This window comes from Oratosquilla oratoria, chromosome 44, assembly GCF_046742065.1.
Source record: "Oratosquilla oratoria isolate Oo_2021 chromosome 44, ASM4674206v1, whole genome shotgun sequence".
NCBI lineage: Eukaryota > Metazoa > Arthropoda > Malacostraca > Stomatopoda > Squillidae > Oratosquilla > Oratosquilla oratoria.
The window spans coordinates 18,020,902-18,043,372 of record NC_134820.1 but is presented as its reverse complement, the minus strand read 5'-3'; the positions used below and the strand labels follow the sequence as shown (position 1 = coordinate 18,043,372).

Sequence of the window (22,471 nt, the reverse complement as noted above, 5' to 3'; positions counted from 1 at the left end):
TTTGGAGGACGCTGACTGTGCGCCAAGTTCAGAATTTAAAATACAACACCAATAAAGAAAAGGGATCACACAAACGAAATGTCGCTGACGATATCCTTAGTGTTCTCAATAGGATCGACGATCACGCGTTGATTCAAGAAATTATCCGTACCAAAGGGAAGCCGCCTTCAATTGTTCTATACACACACTCTCAAATTAGGGATATAAATAGCATGCGTGACAAAGAAATGAAATTCGCAAGTGCGCTCGGTGTATAAAAATAGGCAAATCTCTCTTTTCTGGTTAAGGGTGTGGGCAATTGTCTTGTGGGCATTTGTCTTGTGGGCATTTGTCCTGTGGGCAACTGTCTTGTGGGCAAATGTCTGCGCACCGACCTGGGCACTATTTACTGTGATGGATGCCACATTTGGTACCACCGCAAATGCCAAGATATTCCGCAACCTACATTCCAACAACTTGGCGAGATGTCCCTTAGGTACTGGTGCAACTCTTTCGTAACGAACTGGTGCGTCGAGGATAAACTGTCCGGTGGTTTTAACTACGGACTTTCATTACAGCGGCTGAAAGAGGCATTTTCTGCATAACCATAGTAGTTTGTTGTAGGAAGGCGCAAGAAGGGAACACATTTTTGCGTAATACACCGAGTACATCAACACCTATCAACATATACAAGTTTGAAGCTGATCTGGAACCCGATACGAATGCCGTGTCGATCCTTGCCAAGTGTGGTGGTGTGAAGAACCGAACGCCAGTTCAAACAACCGAGGATGGGAATTGCCTATTCAACTGTTTCGGTAGCACTGTGCTGGAATGAACCGTTAGCCACGAGTTTACGAGTGCGGACAACAATCGAAATGGTTTTGCATGAAGAATTCATTCAACAAGGCCATCAAACTAGCACCTGGATATCACACTCCCGAGGATTTCCTTCGCAGAGACTTGCACGTTGATGGAAATCGGCATTTGTTATTTACCACCCAGAAGATGCTCGACTTGCTCAGCCGATCCAAAACGTGGTACATGGATGGGACATTCAAAATAGTAAAATACCCTTTTACGCAGCTATTCAGTCTCCATTCATTTATTCGAAGTGGAGATGCTACGAAACAAGTACCTCATATATTTGTTTTGATGTCGGGGCGACGGAAAAAAAGATTATAAGAGGGTACTGAAATCCAAACGCCTAACGCCCAATAATAACGTCAGGAAAATGGTCATCGACTTCGAGCGGGCAGTGTGGAAAGCCATTCCATCGGTGTTTCCAGGAGTTGATGTTAGAAGGTGTTCCTTCCATTGGGCTCAATGCATATGGCGGAAAATCCAGGAAATGGGTCTGGCTCCAGCGTGTCGCAATGATGAAGACACGCACAGACTTTGTCGTCAATTTCTTGCGCTGCCCTATCTCCAAGAGCACATCTCGCCCTTGTTCGAGAGGCTTGCAACACAGGCATGCACAAGCTTGCTGACAGTATTGGTGAGTTATATCCGCACCAATTGGATCCAGAGTTTACTTTATACTCCTGAAACCTGGAGTATATTCAAACAACCTATTCGCACCAACAATGACGTGGAGGGTTGGCACGGTGCGCTAAATCTTCACGCCAGGCGTAGTAATTTGTGTTTCTACCTTCTAGTCAAACTTTTGCATGAGCAGTCGCAGCTAATAAATATACAAATTAGATTAGTGTCGGACAAGAAGCTGCGATGTAGACAAAGGAAGGAATATAGACGAGTACAGGGACAAGTGAATAAAGTGTGGAATTCGTACATTGCTGGTGATAAGTCGGCCCGTCAGGTGCTTCGCGACATACATCATCGCAGATGGTTCCAACAAAGGGAAGGACAAGTTAGCGGACATCAACGTACACGGTCAAGACACTGCGAGCAAACGGCAACAACACGTGGACGTGCAGTGTCACAAACAAGAACATCTGGTGCAAAGCGTCAGTCCTTCACAAAGGAAGCATTTTCACCAGAGGTTCCCAGCCCCACATCCACCCGAGAGAACTTGGCGCAGGAGTACCAACAGAGATAAGGAGGAAAGTCAAATGTAAGCCCACTGAAACAGTATTCACACCACCAGCCCAAATCGTCAACGAAATACTGTTGCAGCAAGTCAGAGATGTTCCTATTCCTGCTCTGTCGAGACCACAAAATCTTGCCAGGGCTGTTAACAGGCACCGCCACAAGCTTCCACCGGATGAGCCGGCCACACTCGACTTCGAGATTGACTTCAATTTCCTGAAGGAAGGTTTCCTACGAAAGGACGTCAGAGTTGGGGGCAAGAGGCACTTGGTGTTTGCATCAGACATGATGGTCCAGTTGCTGTCGAAGGCGAAGGCATGGTACTTGGATGGCACCTTTAAACTCGTGAAGGAGCCATTCTCCCACTTATTTTCACTCCATGCTTTCGTTCGCAGTGACGATAATATCAAGCAAGTTCCCCTTGCTTTAGTGCTGATGTCCGGGAAGAGGAAGGACTACAAAAAAGTGCTCAAAGCCATCAAGCTAATGTGCGGAACGGTCAGAGTGGAGAAAGTCGTCCTTGATTTCGAGCGCGCCGTGTGGGAGGCTATTCCTCTTGTCCTGCATAACGTACGCGTTATGGGATGTGCCTTCCACTGGACCCAGTGCTTGTGGAGGAAGGTGCGGGAAATTGGACTTTCGCCGTCATATAGAAATGACTACCCCACTCACAATCTGTTGCGGCAGTTCCTTGCCCTTCCCTTCCTGACCTCTGGTCACATTCCTGCAATCTTCTCCTTTCTATCACAAAAGGCAACCACATCCAATCTGGCAGAGTTTGCACACTACGTCCGGAAGACTTGAATCAAGGGATCGTTTTGGACGCCGAGGACTTGGTCCGTCTTCATGGAAGCCGTAAGGACGAACAACGACGTCGAAGGCTGGCACGGGATGCTCAACCGCCATGCAAAGGGGTACAATCTGTCATTCTACAAGCTTCTTCACCTTCTCCAAGAACAGTCCCATTTAATCCAACTCCAGGTACGCCTTCTTTCCCAAAATAAACTAAAACGCCGGCAACGTACACAGTACCGTCGGGCCCAGGGACAGCTTTTTGAGCTGTGGGACGAGTACATCGCCGGCAATAAGACAGCAAAGGAATTACTAAAAAGATGTTCTCATATCATGGCGCCGACTTTGGAGTCATTTCACTTCGCATCATTTCTATTATAATTGTATTTTATGAATTGATATTCCGCAACCTACATTCCAAGAACTTGGTGAGATGTCACTTGGGTACTCTTGCGTAACGAACTGGTGCTTCGAGGATAAACTGTCCGGTGGTTTTAACTACGGACTTTCATTACAGCGGCTGAAAGAGGCATTTTCTGCATAACCATAGTAGTTTGTTGTAGGAAGGCGCAAGAAGGGAACACATTTTTGCGTAATGCACCGAGTACATCAACACCTATCAACATATACAAGTTTGAAGCTGATCTGGAACCAGATACGAATGCCGTGTCGATCCTTGCCAAGTGTGGTGGTGTGAAGAACCGAACGCCAGTTCATGTAACCGAGGATGGGAATTGCCTATTCAACTGTTTCGGTAGCAATGTGCTGGAATGAACCGTTAGCCACGAGTTTACGAGTGCGGACAACAATCGAAATGGTTTTGCATGAAGAATTCATTCAACAAGGCCATCAAACTAGCACCTGGATATCACGCTCATCAAATTGCCAGAATCATATGGAACGGTAAATCAAAAACTAAAAGAGGTACTTTATGAAATTCCTCAAATCCAAACCAAAACAGCGCAGCAAGGAATAATGTGTGACTTCTACTGACGGGTAATACACTATTCCGAGAATGCCCAAAGTGGCCAGAAAACAGGCCCACACAAAACGACCAAGGAACGCAAAAACAAGGACTATACGTGTCGTGACATCAGGAGTCCGATCGGGCTTGTGATCGACAGTGGAGGCAGTTCAAGGACTGCAAGGTGTTTGTGGCCAAACAGGTATTTCAGGTATTTCAGGTATTTCCACTTATCCGACTGTTAAATTATAACTTTAGAATAAATTCTCACGTGTGTATCTAGACGATACATTTAACTGGAAATATCATATTAATCATGTCATTTGTGTGCCTGGACGCATAGCTGGTTTCATGAGCAGTATAAAATTATTTTTGGAACCATTTGCCTATTAAAAAAAATTGGTGCATAACACTCGATGCCGCGAAAGCATCAATACGGCGAAAGGTTGTTTGAGTCCGCGGCAAAGGAAATTTTCACGTCAGCTTCCGACATCGTCAATCGGGTAATGTTGGACAAAATATCGAGAGAACCAATCGAGGCGCTGCAGAAACCACCGAATCTCGCTAGAACAGCAAATCGATACAGGCACAAGATGCGGCCAGCAACCACAGGATCTTTATTTCGAAATCGACGAAGGCCACATTCCCGAGGATTTCCTTCGCAGAGACTTGCACGTTGATGGAAATCGGCATTTGTTATTTGCCACCCAGAAGATGCTCGACCTGCTCAGCCGATCCAAAACGTGGTACATGGATGGGATATTCAAAATAGTAAGATACCCTTTTACGCAGCTATTCATTCTCCATTCATTTATTCGAAGTGGAGATGCTACGAAACAAGTACCTCTTATATTTCTTTTGATGTCGGGGCGACGGAAAAAAAGATTATAAGAGGGTACTGAAATCCATCAAACGCCTAACGCCCAATAATAACGTCAGGAAAATGGTCATCGACTTCGAGCGGGCAGTGTGGAAAGCCATTCCATCGCTGTTTCCAGGAGTTGATGTTAGAGGGTGTTCCTTCCATTGGGCTCAATGCATATGGCGGAAAATCCAGGAAATACGTCTGGCTCCAGCGTGTCGCAATGATGAAGACACGCACACACTTTGTCGTCAATTTCTTGCGTTGCCCTATCTCCCCCAACAGCACATCTCGCCCTTGTTCGAGACGATTGCAACACAGGCATGCACAAGCTTGCTGACAGAATTGGTGAGTTATATCTGCACCAATTGGATCCAAAGTTCACTTTATACTCCTCAAACCTCGAGTATATTCAAACAACCTATTCGCACCAACAATGACGTGGAGGGTTGGCACGGTGCGCTGAATCGTCACGCCAGGCGTGGTCATTTGCGTTTCTACCTTCTAGTTCAACTTTTGCATGAGCAGTCGCAGCTAATAAATATACAAATTAGATTAGTGTCGGACAAGAAGCTGCGACGTAGACAAAGGAAAGAATATAGACGAGTACAGGGACAAGTGAATAAAGTGTGGAATTCGTACATTGCTGGTGATAAGTCGGCCCGTCAGGTGCTTCGCGACATACATCATCGCAGATGGTTCCAACAAAGGGAAGGACAAGTTACCGGACATCAACGTACACGGTGAAGACACTGCGAGCAAACGGCAACAACACGTGGACGTGCAGTGTCACAAACAAGAACATCTCGTGCAAAGCGTCAGTCCTTCAGAAAGGAAGCATTTTCACCAGAGCTTCCCAGCCCCACATCCACCCGAGAGAACTTAGCGCAGGAGTACCAACAGAGATAAGGAGGAAAGTCAAATGTAAGGCCACTGAAACAGTATTCATACCAGCAGCCGAAATCGTCAACGAAATACTGTTGCAACAAGTCAGAGATGTTCCTATTCCTGCCCTGTCGAGACCACAAAATCTTCCCAGGGCTGTTAACAGGCACCGCCACAAGCTTCCACCGGATGAGCCGGCCACACTCGACTTCTAGATTGAGTTCAATTTCCTGAAGGACGGTTTCCTACGAAAGGACGTCAGAGTTGGGGGCAAGAGGCACTTGGTCTTTGCATCACACATGATGGTCCAGTTGCTGTCCAAGGCCAAGGCATGGTACTTGGATGGCACCTTTAAACTCGTCAAGGAGCCATTCTCCCACTTATTTTCACTCCATGCTTTCGTTCGCAGTGACGATAATATCAAGCAAGTTCCCCTTGCTTTAGTGCTCATGTCCGGGAAAAGGAAGGACTACAAAAAAGTGCTCAAAGCCATCAAACTAATGTGCGGAACGGTCAGAGTGGAGAAAGTCGTCCTTGATTTCGAGCGCGCCGTGTGGGAGGCTATCCCTCTTGTCCTGCATAACGTACGCGTTATGGGATGTGCCTTCCACTGGACCCAGTGCTTGTGGAGGAAGATGCAGGAACTTGGACTTTCGCCGTCATATACAAATGACTACCCCACTCACAAACTGTTGCGGCAGTTCCTTGCCCTTCCCTACCTGCCCTCTGATCACATTCCTGCAATCTTCTCCTTTCTATCACAGAAGGCAACCACACCCAACCTGGCACAGTTTGCACACTACGTCCGGAAGACTTGGATCAAGGGATCCTTTTGGACGCCGAGGACTTGGTCCGTCTTCATGGAAGCCGTAAGGACGAACAACGACGTCGAAGGCTGGCACGGGATGCTCAACCGCCATGCAAAGGGGTACAATCTGTCATTCTACAAGCTTGTTCACCTTCTCCAAGAACAGTCCCATTTAATCCAACTCCAGGTACGCCTTCTTTCCCAAAATAAACTAAAACGCCGGCAACGTACACAGTACCGTCTGAGCTGTGGGACGAGTACATCGCCGGCAATAAGACAGCAAAGGAATTACTAAAAAGATGTTCTCATATCATGGCGCCGACTTTGGAGTAATTTCACTTCGCATCATTTCTATTATAATTGTATTTTATGAATTGAATAATGTAAATTAGTGCAAACAAAAATAAAGTCCTAAAAGAATACGATGCTTTGTGTTTTTGTCCGGAGTTGATAAAAATTCTAGAACCTATATATATTCAAAGAGAAAATTATTCAGAAAATAAAAACACGAGAACCTACATATATTCAATGAAAAATGAATTCTCAATCATGTTCGGAAGTGCAGCAGAATCGTCATGATATCAAGCTGGCATGCAAAAATTCCCACCCACATGCACACGCCACTGCAGTAGATTAGTGGTGGTATGGATCACATAGAATTTTCATAAGTTTACTTAATTACAAATTCCAATTATACCTCATGATATTAAGGTGGCATGCAAAAATTCGATTGTAGGACAACTCGTCCACGGACATCTCGTCCTTGGACAACTCGTCCACAAAACTGCAAAGTAGGACAACTTGTCCACAGACACCACCATGGGTGGTCAACTCGTCCACGGACAAGATTTCAAAAAACTTAGAAAATTATTTTATTACCTTTTTTTTATATTTCATGTTATTTCATTAAAATTTGCTTTAGATGGTATATTTTGGTAAGTAATAGGTGTGTTTATAAATGTTATGGACATGCTTATTTTAACACCCTAGAATAGCTCCAACTATGATAAAAAAGAAATATTCACAACTATCATATTTACACCTAATATTTACCCCCAACTATGCTCAAAAACAACTTGTCACACCTCAACTGGCTCAGTCACACCTCAGTTCTGTATATAAAGCTAGCTTGTCATGTCAGTTTTACTCAAGTAGTTACTCAATCATGTCAGCTGAGCTTCAGGTTGTAACAACGCAGAGAGGTGCTCAAAAGATTCTTCTGGATGGATTCATGTACACTAAGAAACATGTTTCCAAGTCAGCTGATGAAGTTGTCTGACGCTGTATCCAACGTGATGTCAAATGCAGTGCCCGCTTAAAGATCACCAAGAGCCTTAGTGACCATAGGCTTGTTGGTGAGCACAGCCACATTGCAGACCGTGTGAGATGTGATGTGGAGCAAGCTCGCCAATATATGAAGAGGAAGGCTGCTACCACCAACGACCGCCCCAACAACATCCTCAGCTTCACCGTTAGAGAGCTTGATGATCAGGTCAAGGCACGCATGCCAAGGCCGGACACCAGCAAGCGTGTCCTTCGGCGTGTCCGTGCTGCTCACCGTCCAAAGGATCCGCAGTCCCTTCAAGAGTTGGACATCACAGGCCCCTGGGCTTCCAACCTCCTCTACGACAACGGTCCTGCAGCTGATGAGCGCATCATCGTCTTCGCCTCCCCTGGTCATCTAGAGCAGCTCGCAGCCTGTGACGACTGGTGTATGGACGGCACGTTCTCAGTCGCTCCCAGACTGTTCACCCAACTGTACGTCGTCCAAGGTCGCATCGGTGAAGGCTACTTTCCTCTGGCCTTTGCCTTGCTCCAGCGCAAGACGCAGACTACCTATGAGGAGGGCCTTCGTGCAGTGTTTGGAGAGGAGATCCAGGTCCGGTTCTGTTTCTACCACCTCAGCCAGTCTATTTGGAGGCAGATCCAGGGCCTGGGTCTCAAGAACCTGTACGAGTCAGACGACGAGTTCCGGCTCTTCTGCGGCCAGCTGGATGCCCTGGCCTTTCTTCCTACTGAGGACGTCCATCAAGGCATGAAACATCTGCGGTCCACCATGCCCAACGTAGCAGCAGCCTTAGTGGAGTATTTCGACTCCACTTACGTCTCCGGCCAGCTCCGCCACCAGCGCCGCGTCACCCCCACCCCAGGCAGAGTCATCCAACCAGTTCGGCTTCGGCGCACTCCACCGATGTTCCTACCTGAGCGGTGGAACCAACATCACGCCACCCTCAACAATGAGCCACGCACAAATAACATATGTGAGGGGTGGAACAATAAGTTCTCCAGTTTGGTGGGCCATTCCAACCCCACCATCTGGAAACTTATCGAGTGCCTTCAAGCAGAAGCATCCAACGTCGACTCGGTTCTCCTCCAGGATGAGCGTGGCATCCGCCCTGTGAAGCGAAGGAAGAAGTGCTACGCTGAGCTGCAGACACGTTTGTGCAACTTGGTGGGTGACCTGAAGGCTGGCAAGAAAACACTTCCAGAGTTCCTGCGTGGTGTCAGCTACAACCTCCGTGGTGGCAAGCCCAACATCTAGACCTTACACTTGTATATTTATTCTGTATTACACACCTGTATTCTGTATATATAAATATGTAAATAAAGTTTTATTGTTCTGCAAATTATGTTTATTCTTAAAAAAAAAGTCATTGGACGAGATGTCCATATTCCTGTGGACGAGTTGTCCTACTTTGCAGTTTTGTGGACGAGTTGTCCGTCCACGGATCAGGTGTCCACCACGCCCTAGTTAATCCTTCGCTTCCGTATTTCGACAACATGACAAATATTCGTCTATTCGGAGCCCCCAGTTGTGGTGATTTCCTTGGGAAAAATGTCCCATTCAACGCTGAAACACCTGGATCATGCACACCGTTAACTGCTGGATACACGGCGTATCTACCACGGTTGCAAGAGCATGAGGTGTCCTTGGAAAGTGCGCAATCTCGACAGGCCTCTTCATACGTTGGACACACATTACCCCACATAGGATCGTTGTTCTTGGCTTTGTAGAATTCTGCATGCAAAACCATTTTGATTGTTGTCCCAATCAATACAATGGATTGTGTTACACAGGTTGATTTCCCCGTTTTTTTATTTTTACGTCAAGGTCATATTACCCTCTGTGACCTAGACCTGACTCCCCTGTTCCTTACACTATTTAAGCTTAGACGAAAACGTTCAGTATTTCCTTCTTTGATTTCCTCGTGGTTTCAAGCAAAATATCTTCATTATGAGCCAAGAGGAAGATCCTTGCATCGTTTGCCACAAGCAAGTGAGGCCGCGTCAGCAAGCCATTCTCTGTGATGGCTGCAGTAGATGGCAACATGGGTATGCAATACAGGCATTACCCAGGATGAATACAGGGAAGCAGTGCGGAGCGACGAGACCATCAGTTGGAGATGTCAAGAGTGCAGTTACCACCTCGCCATTGGCTTACCTTTGGCTGAGAGCAGCAGAACGTCAGAGGCTACAACGAACTGGACAGAGGATCACGAAAGAGAGGCCGTTCCACACACGGGATCCGAAATTCAGAATGCAGCGGAAGAAATGGAAAACATGGACACGAGCAGAGGAATTGATTTTCATGTTCCCTCAATTCTAGAAGAGTCCTCCCTGGAAGATGCCACACCCATGTCTTATGAAAATGTTGAGGAGACGAGCTACCAAGTTATATCGGCAGGATCCCAGAAAAACAAAGTGCAGCTTGCGGATAGCAACGGTTACACTTATGTTGTGAAGACAAGAAGGAAGAACGGCAACGTGACGTGGCGCTGCATTACGAGAAACAAGAACATTTGGTGCAAGGCGACCGCACCACACAAAGGTATGGATTTCACGAGAGGCTGCCAACCCCACATCCATCCAGGAAAACTCGGTGACGCGAAAGCATCAATAGTGCGAAAGGTTGTGAAAGAGTCTGCGGCAAAGGAAATTTTCACGTCAGCTTCCGACATCGTCAATCGAGTAATGTTGGAAAAAATATCTCGAGAACCAATCGAGGCGCTGCAGATACCAGTGAATCTCGCTAGAACAGCAAATCGATACAGGCAGAAGATGCGGCCAGCGGAACCACAGGATCTTTATTTCGAAATCGACGAAGGCCACATTCCCGAGGATTTCCTTCGCAGAGACTTGCACGTTGATGGAAATCGGCATTTGTTATTTGCCACCCAGAAGATGCTCGACCTGCTCTGCCGATCCAAAACGTGGTACATGGATGGGACATTCAAAATAGTAAGATACCCTTTTACGCAGTTATTCAGTGTCCATTCATTTATTCGAAGTGGAGATGCTACGAAACAAGTACCTTTTATATTTGTTTTGATGTCGGGGCGACGGAAAAAAAGATTATAAGAGGGTACTGAAATCCATCAAACGCCTACTGGCAGCCACTGCCCCCGCAGCCGAGAGTACTCAATCTCTGGACCCCCACGACGATGAGGAACAGCAAGCCATGGAAGAGTCTTTTGACGACCCATCCAGAGACCCAACCCTACCCAATTTTACTGTACCTGCACCTGTCAGAGAATCTTCCATTGAAGATGAAGCCCCGAACGACGTCGCTGTCTGTCAGCCAGCGACGACATACAACATCATCGCAGATGGTTCCAACAAAGGGAAGGACAAGTTAGCGGACATCAACGTACACGGTCAAGACACTGCGAACAAACGGCAACAAGACGTGGACGTGCAGTGTCACAAACAAGAACATCTGGTGCAAAGCGTCAGTCCTTCACAAAGGAAGCATTTTCACCAGAGGTTCCCAGCCCCACATCCACCCGAGAGAACTTGGCGCAGGAGTACAAACAGATATAAGGAGGAAAGTCAAATGTAAGGCCACTGAAACAGTATTCATACCACCAGCCGAAATCGTCAACGAAATACTGTTGCAGGAAGTCCGACCGGATGAGCCGGCCACACTCGACTTCGAGATTGACTTCAATGTCGTGAAGGACGGTTTCCTACGAAAGGACGTCAGAGTTGGGGGCAAGAGGCACTTGGTCTTTGCATCAGACATGATGGTCCAGTTGCTGTCCAAGGCCAAGGCATGGTACTTGGATGGCACCTTTAAACTCGTGAAGGAGCCATTCTCCCACTTATTTTCACTCCATGCTTTCGTTCGCAGTGACGATAATATCAAGCAAGTTCCCCTTGCTTTAGTGCTCATGTCCGGGAAAAGGAAGGACTACAAAAAAGTGCTCAAAGCCATCAAATTAATGTGCGGAAAGGAAAGTCGTCCTTGACTTCGAGCGCGCCGTGTGGGAGGCTATCCCTCTTGTCCTGCATAACGTACGCGTTATGGGATGTGCCTTCCACTGGACCCAGTGCTTGTGGAGGAAGGTGCAGGAACTTGGACATTCGCCGTCATATACAAATGACTACCCCACTCACAAACTCTTGCGGCAGTTCCTTGCCCTTCCCTACCTGCCCTCTGATTACATTCCTGCAATCTTCTCCTTTCTATCACAGAAGGCAACCACACCCAACCTGGCACAGTTTGCACACTACGTCCGGAAGACTTGGATCAAGGGATCCTTTTGGACGCCGAGGACTTGGTCCGTCTTCATGGAAGCCGTAAGGACGAACAACGACGTCGAAGGCTGGCACGGGATGCTCAACCGCCATGCAAAGGGGTACAATCTGTCATTCTACAAGCTTCTTCACCTTCTCCAAGAACAGTCCCATTTAATCCAACTCCAGGTACGCCTTCTTTCAGAAAATAAACTAAAACGCCGGCAACGTACACAGTACCGTCAGGTCCAGGGACAGCTTTTTGAGCTGTGGGACGAGTACATCGCCGGCAATAAGACAGCAAAGGAATTACTAAAAAGATGTTCTCATATCATGGCGCCGACTTTGGAGTCATTTCACTTCGCATCATTTCTCATCCTCACTGGTGCAAAGCGTCAGTCCTTCAGAAAGGAAGCATTTTCACCAGAGGTTCCCAGCCCCACACCCACCCGAGAGAACATGGCGCAGGAGTACCAACAGAGATAAGGAGGAAAGTCAAATGTAAGGCCACTGAAACAGTATTCACACCACCAGCCCAAATCGTCAACGAAATACTGTTGCAGAGTCAGAGATGTTCCTATTCCTGCCCTGTCGAGACCACAAAATCTTGCCAGGGCTGTTGACAGGCACCGCCAGAAGCTTCGACCGGATGAGCCGCCCACACTCGACTTCGAGATTGACTTCAATTTCGTGAAGGACGGTTTCCTACGAAAGGACGTCAGAGTTGGGGGCAAGAGGCACTTGGTGTTTGCATCACACATGATGGTCCAGTTGCTGTCCAAGGCGAAGGCATGGTACTTGGATGGTTCCTTGCCCTTCCCTACCTGCCCTCTGATCACATTCATGCAATCTTCTCCTTTCTATCACAGAAGGCAACCACACCCAACCTGGCACAGTTTGCACACTACGTCCGGAAGACTTGGATCAAGGGATCCTTTTGGACGCCGAGGACTTGGTCCGTCTTCATGGAAGCCGTAAGGACGAACAACGACGTCGAAGGCTGGCACGGGATGCTCAACCGCCATGCAAAGGGGTACAATCCCTCATTCTACAAGCTTCTTCACCTTCTAGAACAGTTCCATTTAATCCAACTCCAGGTACGCCTTCTTTCAGAAAATAAACTAAAACGCCGGCAACTTACACAGTACCGTCAGGTCCAGGGACAGCTTTTTGAGCTGTGGGACGAATACATCGCCGGCAATAAGACAGCAAATGAATTACTAAAAAGATGTTCTCATATCATGGCGCCGACTTTGGAGTCATTTCACTTGGCATCATTTCTATTATAATTGTATTTTATGAAGTGAATAATGTAAATTATTTCAAAAATTATTATAGTCCTTAAAGAATACGATGCCTTGTGTTTTTGTCCGGAGTTGATAATGCAAAGAGGAAAATAAAAATTCTAGAACCTATATATATTCAAAGAGAAAATTATTCAGAAAATAAAAACACGAGAACCTACATATATTCAATGAAAAATGAATTCTCAATCATGTTCGGAAGTGCAGCAGAATTGTCATGATATCAAGCTGGCATGCAAATAGTCCCACCCCCATGCACACGCCCCTGCAGTAGATTAGTGGTGGTATGGATCACATAGAATTTTCATAAGTTTATTTAATTACAAATTCCAATCATACCTCATGATATTAAGGTGGCATGAAAAAATTCCCACCCACATGCGCACACCCACAAGACAATTGCCCACAGGACAGTTGCCTACACCCCTAACCAGATAAGAGACATTTGCCCACAACAGCTCTTTTTTCCAACATTTTAGTATTTCATCAGTATACTTATATAGTATACTTATACATGCACAAAGCATGTGAGCAATAAAAACAAAGGTTTAGTGAGCTATTTTTCTGTCAGTATATAAGGATGTCAGGTTATGAATCACTCATACACTCACTCAACACTCAGCATGGAGATCATCAAGACCACCAGAGGAGGAGACAAGCTCTGTCTCGATGGCTTCATGTATGTCAAGAAGAGGATCTACAGCAACTGGATCCGGTGGAATTGTGCACGTTCTAGCACAACAGGGTGCAAGGGTGCACTCACCACTAGTGACTCCTTTGAGGATCCTGGGTCCTTTGTCAGTCACAACCATCCAGCAGACCGGACCGGAGTCGAGGTGACCAAGCTGCGCACCACCATGAAGGCCCAGGCGAAGCAGTCCACAAGTCGCCCTAACCAGATCCTCACACAGGCTCTCCTTCAACCCAGCACTGAGGTCCGTGCCAACCTCGGGAGCGTCCACACTTGCAAGCGGGACCTGTAGCGTCAACGCCGTGGGAGACTTCCTAAGGACCCTGCATCTCTTCAAGAGCTGGTCATCCCAGATGAGTGGACCACCACTGGAGAAGTCAACCCGCAGCCCTTCCTAATCCATGACTCCGGTCCTGGACAGCGGCAGCGGGTTGTGGTCTATGCATCTGAAGAGCAGCTTCGTCACCTAGGGCGCTCTGACACTTGGTTCATGGAGGGCAAATTTTCCATGAGTCCTAGTGTTTTTTGAGCAGCTCTACGTCATCCGTGTTCCCCTGGGTGACTCTGCTGTCTCCTGTGTGTACGCCTTCCTGTCTGGGAAGAGTGCACAGGTGTATCAGGAGCTCCTGCAAGCCGTGCTGGACAAGATGGAGGCTATGCAGATCTACCCAGACCCCGTGTTGTTGACCGGACAACCAAAATCTGTGAGGGGTGGAACACTTCCTTCGCCCAGCTGGTTGGCCACCACCATTCCTCCTTCTGGACTGCTGTGGATGGGCTCCGCAGGGACTTCGCGCTTGTCAGCACCAACCTCCTGCAGTACGCCACGGGAAGTCCCATCAAGAAGCGCCAGCGTAGAGACCACCAGCAGCACCAGAAACACCTTCAGTCACTCTGCCAAGACTTTGTGGCAAAGCGCCGGACCCTCACAAACTTCCTTCAAGCAGTTGGTCACTGCATTCGTCTGGGATAAATTCTCTAGTTATCTTGTAAATAATGTCCTTCCTGGTGCACTTGTAAATATTGTAAATATTGTCTGTTGTATATAATTGTACATATTTTGTATTATTGTATGTTATAATATCAATAAAAAATTGAAAGTGAACTGGCCCTTGTTAAAATTACTTTATAAAAATAGTTGTGGGCAAATGTCTCTTTTCTGGTTAAGGGTGTGGGCATTTGTCCTGTGGGCAACTGTCTTGTGGGCAAATGTCTTGTGGGAAAATGTGTCACCGCCTTGATACTCTCGGAAAATTGGTCATGTGTGATTTCACATATTCCTGTCTTGTCTACTACCTTTCTGTATATATATTCTCACCTATCTGTATTCCTTGAATATTTCTGATTAGACGAAAACGTTCGGATCAAAGTGTCTTGTTTCCCAAGTGTTTTTCTGCGAATCGCCTAATAAACATGCCAGCTAAAAGGAAGATGAAAGTAAGATGGCCATGTGGTGACTGTGGTCGGACGACCTGTGCTTCTGATGCCATATTTTGCGAAAGCTGCAGGATGTGGTTTCATTGTAAAACAACGTGCCAGAACATATCGCCAGAAGATTTCGAATTTCTAAGGAATACAGAATTGGGGTACTGGTGCCAAGGATGTCTGCACACTGAAGACAAGATTCACTACATTGTAGCACAGCAAAGATTGATGGATGCAGCCGAGGACAAAGACAATATTCTGACAGCCGCAAAGAGAGAACAAGTGTTCCTGAGAACAGCCAAGAAAGAAATGGCCTACTACGACGGCACAGCGAAGTTTGATTATAGGATATTAAAGCCAGATCACAACTCTAGGAATATAATCGAACATCTTGGAGGAAAGTGCCAAAGACGGATGCCTGTACACGTGACTGGCAGTGGGAGATGTCTTTTCAATTCCATTTCCACAGCAATAATTGGCACAGAACAGATTGAGGATGAATTACGTTTCCGATGCAGTCTCGAAATGATATTGAATGTGGACATCTATCAAAAGAATCGCGAGGGTGACGAGGAATGGCATGCGTTTTGTCCATCATATGATGATGCAAAGATGGATTGTATTCATCAGCTTGGACGATGGAGGCAGCAGCAACAGTAATCAAGAGGTCGATAATTTTCGTGTATCCAGCAATGAATGGAAAGGAAAGGCGTTTATGGGAAAATTCTGATAAAGACATTTACACCATTTGTGCCACAGCCAAACGAGGATGATGTCGCCATAATGAAACGGTACTATACAACGCTAAAACGAGATTCAAATTACAAACGTAGGATTACTTGGTTTGAAGAACTCCCCTGCGACATCGGTGTAAAATGTGCATTAGCAGAATACGTCGGGAAATGGCCAGATACAACGTCAACGAACGAGGAACGAATACACGAAAACACAAGAGAAAACAATGAAAAGGATAAAGGACTTAGTAAAACACGCGCCGCCACGTGAGGCATATACGCAAATAGTTTTGGAGGACGCTGACTGTGCGCCAAGTTCAGAATTTAAAATACAACACCAATAAAGAAAAGGGATCACACAAACGAAATGTCGCTGACGATATCCTTAGTGTTCTCAATAGGATCGACGATCACGCGTTGATTCAAGAAATTATCCGTACCAAAGGGAAGCCGCCTTCAATTGTTCTATACACACACTCTCAAATTAGGGATATAAATAGCATGTGTGAAAAAGAAATTAAATTCGCAAGTGCGCTCGGTGTATAAAAATAGTTGTGGGTAAATGTCTCTTTTCTGGTTAAGGGTGTGGGCAATTGTCTTGTGGGCATTTGTCCTGTGGGAAACTGTCCTGTGGGCAAATGTCTGCGCACCGACCTGGGCACTATTTACTGTGATGGATGCCACATTTGGTACCACCGCAAATGCCAAGATATTCCGCAACCTACATTCCAAGTTCTTGGTGAGATGTCCCTTGGGTACTCTTGCGTAACGAATTGGTGCTTCGAGGATAAACTGTCCGGTGGTTTTAACTACGGACTTTCATTACAGCGGCTGAAAGAGGAATTTTCTGCATAACCATAGTAGTTTCTTGTAGGAAGGCGCAAGAAGGGAACACATTTTTGCGTAATACACCGAGTACATCAACACCTATCAACATATACAAGTTTGAAGCTGATCTGGAACCAGATACGAATGCCGTTGCGATCCTTGCCAAGTGTGGTGGTGTGAAGAACCGAACGCCAGTTCAAACAACCGAGGATGGGAATTGCCTATTCAACTGTTTCGGTAGCACTGTGCTGGAATGAACCGTTAGCCACGAGTTTATGAGTGCGGACAACAATCGAAATGGTTTTGCATGAAGAATTCATTCAACAAGGCCATCAAACTAGCACCTGGATATCACACGCCCGAGGATTTCCTTCGCAGAGATTTGCACGTTGATGGAAATCGGCATTTGTTATTTGCCACCCAGAAGATGCTCGACCTGCTCTGCCGATCCAAAACGTGGTACATGGATGGGACATTCAAAATAGTAAGATACCCTTTTACGCAGTTATTCAGTGTCCATTCATTTATTCGAAGTGGAGATGCTACGAAACAAGTACCTCTTATATTTCTTTTGATGTCGGGGCGACGGAAAAAAAGATTATAACAGGGTACTGAAATCCATCAAACGCCTAACGCCCAATAATAACGTCAGGAAAATGGTCATCGACTTCGAGTGGGCAGTGTGGAAAGCCATTCCATCGCTGTTTCCAGGAGTTGATGTTAGAGGTGTTCCTTCCATTGGGCTCAATGCATATGACGGAAAATGCAGGAAATAGGTCCGGCTCCAGCGTGTCGCAATCATGAAGACACGCACAGACTTTGTCGTCAATTTCTTGCGTTGCCCTCTCCCCCCCCCCCCAACAGCACATCTCGCCCTTGTTCGAGAGGCTTGCAACACAGGCATGCACAAGCTTGCTGACACCATTGGTGAGTTATATCTGCACCAATTGGATCCAAAGTTCACTTTATACTCCTGAAACCTCGAGTATATTCAAACAACCTATTCGCACCAACAATGACGTGGAGGGTTGGCACGGTGCGCTGAATCGTCACGCCAGGCGTGGTCATTTGCGTTTCTACCTTCTAGTTCAACTTTTGCATGAGCAGTCGCAGCTAATAAATATACAAATTAGATTAGTGTCGGACAAGAAGCCGCGACGTAGACAAAGGAAAGAATATAGACGAGTACAGGGACAAGTGAATAAAGTGTGGGATTCGTACATTGCTGGTGATAAGTCGGCCCGTCAGGTGCTTCGCGACATACATCATCGCAGATGGTTCCAACAAAGGGAAGGACAAGTTAGCGGACATCAACGTACACGGTCAAGACACTGCGAGCAAACGGCAACAACACGTGGACGTGCAGTGTCACAAACAAGAACATCTGGTGCAAAGCGTCAGTCCTTCACAAAGGAAGCATTTTCACCAGAGCTTCCCAGCCCCACATCCACCCGAGAGAACTTGGCGCAGGAGTACCAACAGAGATTCGGAGTTAGGTCAAATGTAAGGCCACTGAAACAGTATTCACACCACCAGCCCAAATCGTCAACGAAATACTGTTGCAGCAAGTCAGAGATGTTCCTATTCCTGCCCTGTCGAGACCACAAAATCTTGCCAGGGCTGTTAACAGGCACCGCCAGAAGCTTCCACCGGATGAGCCGGCCACACTCTACTTCGAGATTGACTTCAATTTCGTGAAGGACGGTTTCCTACGAAAGGACGTCAGAGTTGGGGGCAAGAGGCACTTGGTGTTTGCATCAGACATGATGGTCCAGTTGCTGTCCTAGGCGAAGGCATGGTACTTGGATGGCACCTTTAAACTCGTATAGGAGCCATTCTCCCACTTATTTTCACTCCATGCTTTCGTTCGCAGTGACGATAATATCAAGCAAGTTCCCCTTGCTTTAGTGCTCATGTCCGGGAAAAGGAAGGACTACAAAAAAGTGCTCAAAGCAATCAAACTAATGTGCGGAACGGTCAGAGTGGAGAAAGTCGTCCTTGACTTCGAGCACGCCGTGTGGGAGGCTATCCCTCTTGTCCTGCATAACGTACGCGTTATGGGATGTGCCTTCCACTGGACCCAGTGCTTGTGGAGGAAGGTGCAGGAACGTGGACTTTCGCTGTCATATAGAAATGACTACCCCACTCAAACTGATGCGGCAGTTCCTTGCCCTTCCCTACCTGCCCTCTGGTCACATTCATGCAATCTTTTCCTTTCTATCACAGAAGGCAACCACACCCAACCTGGCAGTTTGCACACTACGTCCGGAAGACTTGGATCAAGGGATCCTTTTGGACGCCGAGGACTTGGTCCGTCTTCATGGAAGCCGTAAGGACGAACAACGACGTCGAAGGCTGGCACGGGATGCTCAACCGCCATGCAAAGGGGTACAATCTGTCATTCTACAAGCTTCTTCACCTTCTCCAAGAACAGTCCCATTTAATCCAACTCCAGGTACGCCTTCTTTCCCAAAATAAACTAAAACGCCGGCAACGTACACAGTACCGTCGGGCCCAGGGACAGCTTTTTGAGCTGTGGGACGAGTACATCGCCGGCAATAAGACAGCAAAGGAATTACTAAAAAGATGTTCTCATATCATGGCGCCGACTTTGGAGTAATTTCACTTCGCATCATTTCTATTATAATTGTATTTTATGAATTAAATAATTCCACGACAATTGCCCACAAGACACTTGCCCACAGAACAAATGCCCAAAAGACAGTTGCCCACACCCCTAACCAGAAAAGAGACATTTGCCCACAGTTCTTTTTTCCAACATTTTAGTATTCTTATATAGTATACTTATACATGCACAAAGCATGTGAGCAATAAAAACAAAGGCTTAGCGAGCTATTTTTCTGTCAGTATATAAGGATGTCAGGTTATGAATCACTCATACACTCACTCAACACTCAGCATGGAGATCATGGAGATCATCAAGACCACCAGAGGAGGAGACAAGCTCTGTCTCGATGGCTTCATGCATGTCAAGAAGAGGACCTACAGCAACTGGATCCGGTGGAATTGTGCACGTTCTCGCACAACAGGGTGCAAGGGTGCACTCACCACTAGTGACTCCTTTGAGGATCCTCGGTCCTTTGTCAGTCACAACCATCCAGCAGACCGGAACGGAGTCGGGGTAACCAAGCTGCGCACCACCATGAAGGCCCAGGCGAAGCAGTCCACAAGTCGCCCTAACCAGATCCTCACACAGGCCCTCCTTCAAGCCAGCACTGAGATCCGTGCCAACCTCGGGAGCGTCCAGACCTGCAACGTCAACGCCGTGGGAGACTTCCTAAGGACCCTGCATCTCTTCAAGAGCTGGTCATCCCAGATGAGTGGACCACCACTGGAGAAGTCAACCCGCAGCCCTTCCTAATCCATCACTCGGGTCATGGACAGCGGCAGCGGGTTGTGGCCTACGCATCTGAAGAGCAGCTTCGTCACCTAGGGCGCTCTGACACTTGGTTCATGGATGGCAACTTTTCCACGAGTCCTAGTGTTTTTGAGCAGCTCTACGTCATCCGTGCTCCCCTGGGTGACTCTGCTGTCTCCTGTGTGTACGCCTTCCTGTCTGGGAAGAGTGCACACGTGTATCAGGAGCTCCTGCAAGCCGTGCTGGACAAGATGGAGCCTATGCAGATCTACCCAGACCCCCGTGTTGTCACTGACTTTGAGTTAGCTGCTATCCAGTCTGTAAGCTTAGTCCTAGGTCCCCAAGTGACAACACAAGGGTGCTTCTACCAGAGCACCTGGAAGATAAAGGAGTTGGGGAAGACACAAGACTACCGCAACAACGAGGAGGTCAAGCACTTCTGTGGGATGCTTGATGGCTTCGCCTTCCTTCCCGAAGACCAGGTGCAGTAGGGCATGGTGTATCTACGGGATCACACCCCTGCAGGGATGGAGCCCCTCCTGGAGTACTTCGACAGTCTACGTCACCAGCTCCTTCCGGCGTGTGCAGCAAGGGCCAGTTCAGCCTGGAGGTCCTCTACCACCCTTGCGTGTCCGCAACATCCCACCCCGGTTCGCCGTTCCTGTGTGGAACGTCCATTAAGTCACCCTGGAAGGACGCGACCGGACAACCAAAATCTGTGAGGGGTGGAACACTTCCTTCGCCCAGCTGGTTGGCCACCACCATCCCTCCTTCTGGACTGCTGTGGATGGGCTCCGCAGGGACTTCGCGCTTGTCAGCACCAACCTCCTGCAGTACGCCAGGGGGCGTCCCATCAAGAAGCGCCAACGTAGAGACCACCAGCAGCACCAGAAACACCTTCAGTCACTCTGCCAAGACTTTGTGGCAGAGCGCCGGACCCTCACAGACTTCCTTCAAGCAGTTGGTCACTGCATTCGTCTGGGATAAATTCTATAGTTATCTTGTAAATAATGTCCTTCCTGGTGCACTTGTAAATATTGTGAATATTGTCTGTTGTATATAATTGTACATATTTTGTATATTGTCTGTTGTATATAATTGTACATATTTTGTATTATTGTATGTTATAATATCAATGAAAAATTGAAAGTGAACTGGCCCTTGTTGAAATTACTTTATAAAAATAGTTGTGGGCAAATGTCTCTTTTCTGGTTAAGGGTGTGGGCATTTGTCCTGTGGGCAACTGTCTTGTGGGCAAATGTCTGCGCACTATTTACTGTGATGGATGCCACATTTGGTACCACCGCAAATGCCAAGATATTCCGCAACCTACATTCAAAGAACTTGGTGAGATGTCCCTTGGGTACTCTTGCGTAACGAACTGGTGCTTCGAGGATAAACTGTCCGGTGGTTTTAACTACGGACTTTCATTACAGCGGCTGAAAGAGGCATTTTCTCCATAACCATAGTAGTTTGTTGTAGGAAGGCGCAAGAAGGGAACACATTTTTGCGTAATGCACCGAGTACATCAACACCTATCAACATATACAAGTTTGAAGCTGATCTGGAACCAGATACGAATGCCGTTGCGATCCTTGCCAAGTGTGGTGGTGTGAAGAACCGAACGCCAGTTCAAACAACCGAGGATGGGAATTGCCTATTCAACTGTTTCGGTAGCACTGTGCTGGAATGAACCGTTAGCCACGAGTTTACGAGTGCGGACAACAATCGAAATGGTTTTGCATGATGAGTTCATTCAACAAGGCCATCAAACTAGCACCTCGATATCACACTCCTCAAATTGTCAGAATCATATGGAACGGTAAATAAAAAACTAAAAGAGGTACTTTATGAAATTCCTCAAATCCAAACCAAAACAGCGCAGCAAGGAATAATGTGTGACTTCTACTGACGGGTAATACACTATTCCGAGAATGCCCAAAGTGGCCAGAAAACAGGCCCACACAAAACGACCAAGGAACGCAAAAACAAGGACTATACGTGTCGTGACATCAGGAGTCCGATCGGGCTTGTGATCGACAGTGGAGGCAGTTCAAGGACTGCAAGGTGTTTGTGGCCAAACAGGTATTTCAGGTGAGTAACCTTGGTCCAGTTATCCGACTGTTAAATTATAACTTTAGAATAAATTCTCAGGTGTGTATCTAGACGATCAGTTTAACTGGAAATAATATATTAATCATGTTATTTGTGTGCCTGGACGCATAGCTGGTTTCATGAGCAATATAGAATTATTTTT

At 46.9% G+C, this 22,471-nt stretch overlaps 2 protein-coding genes across 2 annotated transcripts in view; one reads left to right on the top strand and one right to left on the bottom strand.

The window, feature by feature from the left end:
- LOC143022399 (sodium/hydrogen exchanger 9B2-like) overlaps positions 1-22,471 on the bottom strand; it is a 607,113-nt gene that overhangs the window by 471,505 nt on the left and 113,137 nt on the right. The gene's annotated exons all lie outside the window — the stretch shown is intronic.
- LOC143022321 (uncharacterized) lies at positions 12,645-13,142 on the top strand. The gene has a single exon (XM_076180468.1). It carries the CDS (start codon positions 12,645-12,647, stop codon positions 13,140-13,142), a length of 498 nt encoding a protein of 165 aa, XP_076036583.1.

Excerpts from the sequence above, each read along its gene's own strand:
- LOC143022321 (XM_076180468.1), top strand. The coding sequence starts at position 12,645 with ATGGTACTTGGATGGTTCCTTGCCCTTCCCTACCTGCCCTCTGATCAC.